At 45.9% G+C, this 10728-nt stretch overlaps 2 protein-coding genes across 3 annotated transcripts in view; one reads left to right on the top strand and one right to left on the bottom strand.

Moving 5' to 3' along the window:
- The window catches only part of LOC109922123 (transmembrane protein 151B-like), an 83602-nt gene that overhangs the window by 48781 nt on the left and 24093 nt on the right, over positions 1-10728 (bottom strand). The window contains exon 2 of one of the 2 annotated variants that reach the window (XR_007266053.1): positions 9208-9619. The exons of the other annotated variant lie outside the window; for it this stretch is intronic. The gene's annotated coding sequence lies outside the window, so the exon portion shown is untranslated. Of the gene's footprint in view, positions 1-9207; positions 9620-10728 lie in introns of those variants that run through there. 2 annotated transcript variants of the gene reach the window in all.
- LOC109922124 (NF-kappa-B inhibitor epsilon-like) lies at positions 1722-7667 on the top strand. The gene is made up of 5 exons (XM_048619613.1): positions 1722-1778; positions 2580-2871; positions 3606-3694; positions 4832-5080; positions 6512-7667. The coding sequence occupies exons 1-5, from the start codon at positions 1722-1724 to the stop codon at positions 6566-6568; spliced, it is 744 nt and encodes a 247-aa protein (XP_048475570.1). The 3' UTR covers positions 6569-7667.

The following is a 10728-nucleotide window of genomic DNA, read 5'->3' as shown; positions in this document are numbered from 1 at the left end:
ACCAGCCTCCACCACTTCCTCTGGCAGCTCATTCCACACACGCACCACCCTCTGCGTGAAAAAGTTACCCCTCAGGTCCCTTTTAAATCTTTCCCCTCACACCTTAAACCTATGCCCCTCTAGTTTTGGACTCCCCCCTCCCCTGGGGAAAAAGACCTTATCCATGCCCCTCATGATTTTATAAAACTCTATAAGGTCACCCCTCAGCCTCCGACGTTCCAGGGAAAATAGCCCCAGCCTGTTCAACCTCTACCAAGAGCACAAACCCTCCAACCCTGACAACGTCCTTGTAAATCTTTTCTGAACCCTCTCAAGTTTCACAACATCATTCCTATAGCAGGGAGACCAGAATTGAACGCAGTATTCCAAGAGTGGGTGACTTCAATCTGCACATAGACTGGGGAAACCAATTGAACAGTAAAGGTACACAGAATTGATTTCTGCACTGATTCAGACATGGATTTCTAGAGCAGTATGTCAAGGAACGAATTAAATAACAGCCTATTTTGGTTCTAGTGTTATGTAATGAGAAAGGGCTAATTCACAATCGGAATGAGTAACCACAATATGATAGAATTTTTTTACATTATGTTTGGAAGTGAGGTAGTTCAATTTGAAGCAAGGGTGTTAAATTTAAATAAGGGGAATCATGAGGCCATGAGTCACAGATTGGCCGAGCTAATTTGGGAAAAGTATATTAAAAGGCATGACTATACGTTTGCAACCGATTAGTCTTGAAGGAAGTACTACTTGGCCTACAGCTTCAAGGTGTGAAAACTTACAAAAAATCATTCGACTGTGGTTGATAAAGGAAGTTTAAAGATTGTGTAAAATTAAAAGAAAAGACTTGTACAGCGCCCTGAAACAGTAACAAATCTGAGGATAGACAAGTTTTTAGAATACGAAGGAGACCCAAGAAACTGATAAAGAAAGGAAGAACAGAATACAAATGCAAAAAAAAAATGGACTGTAAAAGCTTCTACAGGATCGTAAAAAGGAAATGTGGAATCAGAAGAATTTATAATGGAGGATCAAGAAATGGCAGCAGATACAAGAAATCTCTCAATTACAGATCCAAGTGACTAGAGAGAATGAGTTGAAAGAAATTAGTATTAGTAAGAAGGTAGTACTGGGCATATTAATGGGATTGAAAGTTGGTAAGCCCTGGCACCTAATAGCCTACATCCCAGAGCATTGAAGAAAGCGGCTGTTGAGATCGTCATTGCAAAAATTCCATACATTCTGGAAGGATTCCTGCAGATTGGAAGCTTGCAAATGTCACCCCCCTATTTAAGAAAGTTGTGAGGAAATAAAATGGGGAATTACAGACCGTTCAGCCTTACATGAGGAGTAGGGAAAATCTATTGTAAAGGATGTGATAAATGAACACTTGGATAAAAATGATCTGATTGGGCATAGTCAGCATAGATTTGAGAAGGGAAAGTCCTGTTTGACAAGGTTGTTCTGTTTTTTCTGAGGATGTTACTGATGAAATTGATAAAGGGGAATTGATGGATGGACTAGATTTTGGACTTTTAGAAGGCTTTTGATAAAGTCCCCCAGAGGAGGTTGTTTACAGCATTTGGTTTAGGAGATGATACATTGGCATAACGATTGGCTAACAGATAAAACAGAGTAGCAATAAAGACTCATTGGCCGTCTGTGACTAGTGGGATACTGCGTAGGGACCCAGCAATTCACTTTTTAAAAGTCATTTGGACATGGGGACCAAATGTGAAATTGTCAAAACTGCAGGTGAATCAAAACTAAGTGAGAATGTGAGGAAGGTGTCAAATGTTTTCAGGAGGGTTTGTAAAGGCTTGGTGATTCTGCAAAACATTGCAGATGCAACATAGTGTGGAAAAATGTGAGGTTATCCAACTTTGGCAGGTAAAAACAGATGTGCGGAATATTTATCAAATGGCAATACGTTAGAAAGTGTAAGTGTACAAAAGGATCTAGGTGTCCTTGTTGTTAAGTAGCTGAAGGCTAACATTCAGGTGCAGCAAGCTATTAGGAAGGCAAATAAGAATGTTAGCCTTGATCACAAGCGGATTTGAGTACAGAAGCAATTGTATAACTTGTTTCAATTGTATAGGAGCTTAGTTAGATCATACCTGGAGTACTGTGCACAGTTTTGGTCTCCTTTATCTTAGGAAAGATATTATTCCCTCAGGGGGAGTGTAACAAAGGTTCATCAGACTTCTTCAAGGGATGGTGGGACTGTCCTATGAAGGGAGATTGGGTAAACCGGGACTGTATTCTCTAGAAGAATGAGAGGTGATCTTACAAAATGCTTAAAGCTATAGACAGGGGAGATGCTGGTCAGGGCATCTAGACCTAGGGAGCACAAATTAAAAATAAGGAGAATGCCATTTCACACCAAGATGAGGAGAACCTTTGGAAATCTCTTCCACAGAGGTCACTCGATCTCTGACAAGGCTCAAAGTAGTGGTTAATAAATTATTGATTATCAGTGGCGTACAGGGTTATGGGCATAGTGTGGGAAAAGGCTCTAGGGCCTTCTCTTTTCCTGTGAAACGCTCCGTTGCTCCAACCATGTTCCGACTGAGTGCTAGCTATGCGCTGACGTTGCACTAAACAGAATTTGTTCTGAATTTCAGACGCCCCTACATTTGGCCATGTACACACGCCAGACAAAGATAGTACGGCAGCTGGTTCTGAAGGGAGTGGACACAGAGTTGCAGGATCGCAATGGAAACACTGCATTGCACCTGGCCTGCCAGTACAGCCTGGAAGAGTGTGTGCCGGTCCTTACGAAGCCCGTTACAGCCAAAGAGCACACCCTGTTTGGATGTGACAGCCCCAACCCAGTGGGACCTCAGAACCTCGAGAGACACAACTGGCAAGGTGTGGGCCTTCAAATGCAGTCCCTTTGTCACAAAATCTAACCGCATGCTCGGTCACATTCCACACTTGGTGCAGAGAATTGGAGAGAGAATGCCCTGGCTCGGTTGATGGTACATTCGACTCCCGAGTCACAAGGTTCTGGGTTCAAACCGTTAAAGTACAAACAAAAAGGCAACACTGACCACAGGAGTGCTGCACTGTCAGAGGTGCTGTCTCTAGGATGAGACATTAAACCAATGATCCCTTCTGCCCGGTGGGGTGCAATTTGATCTCGAGTGAGAGCAGGGGAGTTATTGGCCAATGTCCATCCATCGATCTACAGCATGAGAATTCTTCTTTATTTAAAAAAATATATAGATTGCTTGGCGGTCATCTTGTTGCTGTTTGTGGGATCTTGCTATGCACAGACTTGGCTGCCGCGCTTCCTATGTTTACAACAGTGGACATGCTTCAAAAAGTGATTGACTGGCCATGGAGTGCTTTGCCACAAAAACACAATTCTTTCTTTCTGCCTTTGGGGATACTTGTCCCAAGTGAGATGCCTTGAGGACTAGCTTTTGAGTTCCAACCTGCACGTGTTGGGATATATCACTGAGATAATGCTCATTCGTGCTGGTGGAGAGGTCTCCCCTCATTATCCTGTGGAAAGACAATGAACCCAGTTGAGATTGGGAAGGGGAAACTGGAACCAGACCGTGTTCCACCTTCTTACTGAATGATCTCTCTTCCTGCAGGTTTGACCTGTTTGCACCTGGCAGTTCTCTATAGGAATGATGTGATGGTGGACTACCTGCTATCTTCAGGAGCGAGAGTCAATACACAGGTCAGACACCACCCCGTGACTCCACTTACCAACCTTCAACATACCAAACTACAGACGTGCGCATACATACAGAGATACATACACATATGTGTGCATATATCCAGTGATGGCTCAGTAGTTAGCATTGCTGCCTCACAGCACCAGGGACCTGGGTTCGAATCCAGCCTTGAGTGACTGTCTAAGTGGAGTTTGCACATTCTCCCTGGGTCTGCGTTGGTGTCCACTCGGTGCTCCAGTTTCCTCCCACAGTCCAAACATGTGTAATTTAGGTGGATTGGCCACGGGAGATGTAGGGTTATAGGGATAGGGTAAGGGAGTGGGTCTGGATTGAATGTCCTTTGGAAGGTTGGTGTGGACTTGATGGGCTGAATGGCCTGCTTCTACACTGATTCTATGAGTCACAATGAGTATACATACACACACTGAGAGACATATTTTACACACTTACACACACACCGACACAAATGCATGCACATATACACATACGTCGTGCCTACCAGGCTTTACTGGATAGAAGCAAGTTTCTTGGTACACGTCCCTGACCGAAGTCAGGGGGAGATCCTCGTCTCAATCCCTGTTACACAGGCTCTAGTGCAGCAGACCCAGACGCGTTGCCGACAAGCAGAGCAGGTTCTTGACTCGGGCCCCGATACCCATGTTGCTCACTCGTTCCCAGTTGCACCCGACAGTCCTGAAATACTGAACCCAGGCCTGTGTCTTCAGGTTAATTGAAGTTTCGCGTTGTGTAGCAGTCTCCTTGGAACTGGCTCAAGATTTCACATGGTTCGCCTGTCATTGTGCCCCCCCTGCCAGAGTTCATTTGGGGTAGACTCAACGTGACTCTGGGATGGAGAGGGTGAACCATGAAGAGGTCCAGTCGATCACGTTGTTCAGGTTAAGAGAAACACATGGTGGACGTTGTTTGTGAGCACATATAAACAGGTATTGCCTATGGTACGGCTGTGGGTGAGAGCTGTGAGACTGAGCACGTCAAATAAACTCTCTCCCTCTCTCGGTTTCTATCTAACCAGCTGACTGGCAACCTACAAACTGTGGCTGGGTGGGGTGGGGGAATGTCATTCCTGTCTTCTGCCTAATTCTTTGACCTCTCTCTCTCTCTCTTTCTGGGGCTGGCAGGAGTCGACAAGTGGACGTACCGCCCTGCATCTGGCGGTGGAGCTGGGGGAGATTGGCCTGGTGACCCGTCTGCTGCGGGCCGGGGGCGAAGTGGACGCTCCGATGTACAACGGCTGCACACCCCTCCACCTGGCAGTGGGGCGCCTGGATGCCGGCATCGCCACTGCCCTCTGCCAGGCCGGTGCCAACCCACTGCTGCCCAACCTGGAGGAGGATACACCGCTGGACCTCGCCAGCAGCAACGGCAACGTACGTGACTTCTTCCCAGGGTTGGGGGGGTGGTGTCGTGGGGAAGTGCAGGCAAACCTCACGGCACTGCCGAAGCAGCGTGCAACGAGCAGTGAGGAAGGCATGGGAACTGGAGCACGGTTGTAAAGAATTTGGTGAGACCATGACTGTAACACCACGTCCGCAGTTCTGAGCTCCACGTTGAAGGAGGGGTATATTTGCATCGGAGCCAGTATTTCACGAGGTTGGTCCCTGGTGTGAGGGGGTGGGGGGGCCCTCACCAATAACAGTGGGGTCCTGCCGAAATTGGGTCCGTGTTCTCCAGAGTTTGGAAGAATGGAAGGTGATCGTTTAGAGACGTACAAGATTGTGAAGGGGTTTGACAGAGTCGACACTGGGAGATTGTCCCATGACCCCAGTCAGGGAATCTAGGACACAGGGGACACCGTCTCAGGATAAGGCCCTGATTTACTTAGGAGCAGGAAGAGGAGGAAAGGCTTCACTCAAAGGATTGTGAATCTTTGGCGTTCTCTTTTCCCCCAAGAATGTTGTGGAATCTCCACCGTTAAATATATTTTAAGACTGGGGAGACAGATTTATTTTGGTCTTGTGGGGAATCAAGGGACATGAGGTTGAGGCAGAAGATTGGCTGTGATTATTATCAAAATGGTGCAGCAGCATCAATGGACCAAATGGCCTGTTCTTGTTCCTGTTTGTTGTGTTATCTACTGTTTTGTAAAACTCTTCATGTTTGACTCCAGTATCAGAAAGAGCAAAGATGAGTGTCTGGAACGTTACCCAGTGATCTAATTGGGGTGTTTGAAACAATTCTTCGATTCGAGTTGATTTGAGAGAAACTCTATTCTTCCGGTGCGGAAATCATGGGGGCGACACGGTGGCTCAGTGGTTAGAGCAGCTGTCTCACAGCGCATGGGACCTGGGGTTCGATTCCACCCTCAGGTGACTGTGGAGTTTGCACATTCTCCCCGTGTTTCCATGGGGTTTCCTTCCACAGTCCAGAGATGTGCAGGCTAGGTGGATTAGCCTGGGAAATACAGGGATACGGTAGGGGCTGGATCTGGTGAGATGCTCTTCAGAGAGCCAGTGCAGACTGGAAGGGCCAAATGGTCTCTCTTTCTGCACTGTAGGGATTGAAACGCTATCTCCCTCCTCTCCAAAGAGGCTGTGGGGGATTTGAGGGTGGAGTAGCAACAAATGTGTACGTTCAAGGGTAAGGTCAAGATATTGTCAACACAGTGTGGAGCTGGAGGAACACAGTAGGCCAGGCAGCATCAGAAGAGCAGGAAAGCAGACGTTTCGGGTCGGGACCCTTCAACAAAACGGGTTACGGTACAAAGGCCACGAAAGACAGAACAGGCTCAGGTGGACAGAATGGCTTCTTCCAGCTCTCTGTGGTAGCTAATGCGTTGCCCCTCTGGTTTTTTTTTTCAGGTGCTTGACCTGTGCCCGTTCGACGATGTGAGGCTTCGGGGACAGCCGGTGGTGTGACAGAACAGGGCTGAATACGTGACATGACTGAAAAAGCGAAGGCAGGAGGGTGACGAGGGCCTTGTCTAGCAGTGGGTGGGAGGCCCACACGGTGTGGGACCTTCCTCCTCCGTATTTTCACCCCCAATCCCATCCCTGCCCCTCCAAGACCAGCTGTGGGAGGGGGGGATGGAAGGGTTCCTTGCTCCCTGACTCCACTACCTCAGAAACAGAAGGGTACAATGTCAGCCTTGGCCAGGCACGTAGCAGGAGGGAGTGACCCCGTGGATTTAAAAGAATCCATGTTACTTTAGGGAGAACACTTCCAGAGAAGACCTGTTTCCTTGATGGACATTGAGCTGCAATCTGTACATTTCTTTTGAGTGAAGCACATTTAAAATTTATCTTTGTTGCTCCTAGCTGCGATCTCCTCCAGCATTGTAAATACTCAATTCCCTACCCCAGCAAGCACCTTCCGCATGCTTCAGTCTTTCCCCTTCCCCACTCACCCTCACACCCAGAGTCTGCCCTGACAATACCTCACATGCTCTCCAACTCCCCCCAACGCAAGACCAAATACCTTCAAAAAGCCAGCCAGCTACACCAGTCCTTTGGTTCCAGACCAGCTCCAGAGGCCTGGGTCTGCAGTTCCAGTGCCAGTAATAACAAGGTGGGTGTAGTGCTGGCAGAGGTTTGGTGATTTAGTTAAGCTGAGCCACTGCCTGCCCTCTCTGGTGGAGATTAACAGCACATCTGCACAATTTGAAGGGCCAAACGACCACCTCCTGTGTTTGGTGTGACTCTTGTGGGGATGGTGTGGGAAAAAGATTAGGAGGAGATCTCGCTAATGTCTCTGGAGCCAATACTTTATCTCTCAATGTCGCTGAAAAATAATTTATTTGCTATTTATGACAAGTGTCGTTCATGTGAGCTTGCTGTGTGTAAATTGGCTGCTAGGCTTCTTGCATTTCAGCTGTCACCCTACTTAAACTTTAAAGCACTTTGCGATGCCCTGAGGTGGTGTCAGTTGATGTATAAATTTTTCCAGCTCTCCTTTTGCACCCAAATTGTCGAGTGCTTCAGGAATGCTTTTTTTAATATAATAAAGATACTGAACAAACTCGCATTGTCTGCTTGATTCACCCAAACCCCTTGGATTTTTGCCTTTTCTCCCCTTCGGACTGAGATTTCAAATGAGAGAAGTAAATCTTTTGTGGCACAAGAACAGAGTGGCCTCTATTCAAGTGCATAAATCTTCAAAGATGCCAGGGAAAAGCTATGTTAGAGAAAGCATATGGGGATCCTCACTCATGACAGATACATGGGGGACAGCGAAAGGTGGATTTGCCTGCAAAATACTGGACAGAATTCACTCGCTCGGGTGACTAATGAGAGAAGTCAACCCAGTTAATAGAATTGGTAAGGAGTTACTCCTCCTATCACAGGACATAACTCCACTGTCCTTACTGCTGATGGGTTCACTACATAGAAGGCTGCAAAAGCAGAAGCTACGAGGAAAGAATGTTGGGTGAGGGAGTTGCAACAGGAGAGAAGGAAGTTGCGGAGAACAGGGAAAGCAGTTTCTAACTTTTCAACAAAGCAAAGCTCAGTGGTTAGCGCTGCTGTCTCACAGCCCTAGGACCCTGGGTTTGATTCTACTCTCGGGTAACTGTCTGTGTAGAGTTTGCACATTCTCCCTCTGTCTGCCTGGGTTTCCTCCCAAAGTCCAAAGCTGTGCAGATTAGGTGGATGGGCTATGCTAAAATTGCCCTGTAGTGTCCAGGGATGTGCAGACTAGGTTGGATTCACCATAGGCAGAATTCAGGGTTAGAGGGATGGGGTGGGTCTGGGTGGGATGCTCTTCGGAGGGTCAGTGTGACTTGATGGGCTGAGTGGCTTTTGCATTTGTAGAGATTCTATGATTCTAACTGGGAACTAAGAAAACTTGAAAGCACCAAGCCAATGATATCCATGCAAACAAATATGGAATCTGGAGCTTAAGCCTGTATATGTCCAGGAGCCACAATATGGGAAAAATGCAGAGGATGCTGTCGTAATGAACACTGTGTCAATTATTAAATTTAAACCTGACGTTAAGACCCTGAAATGTGGTAAATAAAGTTGCAAATGCTTGGTTAAAATGTTCCAGTTTAGGCATGTGATGGAAACGCATTAGCTATAACCCCAACATTTGGGAAAGTGTGTTCAGGCTTTTTGTGAGTTGTTTTGAAAGAAAAAACTTTTGTTAGCCTATGCCTGTTAAAACAATTTTAACTCCTGTGCTGTACAAGAAATTAATGTATTCTTTCCTTTTGTGTAGTGGCTTTAAGTTAAATGGAGAGTTGATCGTTATTGAGGATATTGGTAAGTTTTCTAATTCTGTTTCCATGTGGGTCCAAATACCCCAAGTGTCAACAACATCACTATTGTCACAATGTGACTGCACTGCCCAATCAGTGAGAATGAGAAAGGAGCCCCTGAAACCAAAAAGTAGTCCTTGAAAATCAGATGTAGCTCTGAAGAGCGCTCAAAAATAATTTTTTTTACCCAATTGATAGAGAAACAAAGTACAAAAATGAGGAGCTTATGCTAATATTTTATAAATCGTGGGTTCGACCTTGGTGAACTCCATGCTCAACTCTGGGCAGAAAACTTTCGGAAGAATGTTAAGGACTTGGAGAGGATGTAAATGAGATTTATTTGAATGGGGCCAGGTACAAGGCTCTTCTTTCCAGTCATTCACAGCAACGTGCGTATTGGTGACTAGGCCAGCATTTATTGCCCTTGAGAAGATGGAAGTCAGCTGCCTTCTTGAACAGCTGCTACTGGTGCAGCCTCAGTGATCTTTGGGAAGGAGCTCCAAGGTGTTGACCCAGTGATTGTGGAGGAATGCTTAAATTATTCCAAGTCACGACTTTGATGCATGTGGAGGAGATGGCGTTGTTTGCCTTAGAACACAGGCGGTTTTGGAGAGTTTTAACAGTTGTTCAAAATCACAAAGGGTGTTGACTGAATAAATAAGGAGAAACTGTTTCCACTCAAGTAACTGATTAAAGATCATTGGCAAAATATCTGGAGGAAGAGAAGGTGTGATTAATATTTTATATACATTGCAATTTGTTGTGATCTGGCAAGCACTGCCTATAAAAGTAGTGGTTGCATATTAATAGCGATTTTTAAAAAATAAGTTGAATAAAATACACAATAGAAAAAAGTGTTATAAGGGAAGGACCAGAGAACTGGACCAATTATAGTTTTAAAACTTTTTTCATGAGATGTGGTTGTCCCTGGCTAGACCGAACATTAATTGCAATTCCCTAATTGCCACTTGGGAAGGTGGTGATGAACTCCCTCCTTGAACCGCTCCAATCTGCATGGTATAGATACACCTACAATGTTCTCCAGGAGGAAATTCCAGGATCTTGACCCAGCAACAGTGAAAGAACAGCCAATATATTTTTGAGTCAGGGTAGTGAGTGACACGGAGGGGAACTTGCGGGGTGTGGTGTTCAGATGTATCTGCTGCCCTTGTCCTTCTAACTGGTAGTATTAATGGGTTTGAAAGGTGCTGTTGAAGGAGCCTGGGTGAGTTGCAGCCGTGCATGTTGTAGATGGTATGCACTGCTGCTACTGAGCATCAGTGATGGAGGGAGTGGATGTTTGTGGATGTGGCACTAATCAAGCGGGGGCTGCTTTGGCCTTGATGGTGTCAAACGTCTTGTGTGTTGTTGGGGCTGCACTCATCCAGGCAAATGGGGAGCATTCCATCACATTCCTGACTTGTGCTTTGTAGATGGTAGACATGCTCTGGGAGTCAGGAGGTGAGTTACTCGCTGCAGTATTTCTAGCCTGTAACCTGCTGTTGTAGCCTTTGTGTTTATAAGGCAAGTCCTGCTGAGTTTCTGGTCAACTGTAATCCCAAGGATGTTGATAGTGGGGAATTCAGTGATGGTAACACCATTAAATATCAAGAGATAATGGTTGGATTCTCTCTACATGATGGTTATTGTTTAATTGGAACTTGTGTGGCATAAATGTAACTTAGTACTTATCAGTCCAGGCCTGGATATTGTCCAGGTCTTAAAGCATTTGAACATGGACTGCTTCACTCTCTGAGGAGTTGCAAACGGTGCTAAACAATGTGCAATCATTGGCGAACATCCCCATTTCTGACCTTATGA

This window comes from Rhincodon typus, chromosome 43 (genome assembly GCF_021869965.1).
Source record: "Rhincodon typus isolate 14 chromosome 43, sRhiTyp1.1, whole genome shotgun sequence".
NCBI classification, from domain to species: domain Eukaryota; kingdom Metazoa; phylum Chordata; class Chondrichthyes; order Orectolobiformes; family Rhincodontidae; genus Rhincodon; species Rhincodon typus.
The sequence above is the reverse complement of the archived record's forward strand: the minus strand, read 5'-3'. Positions and strand labels throughout refer to the sequence as shown.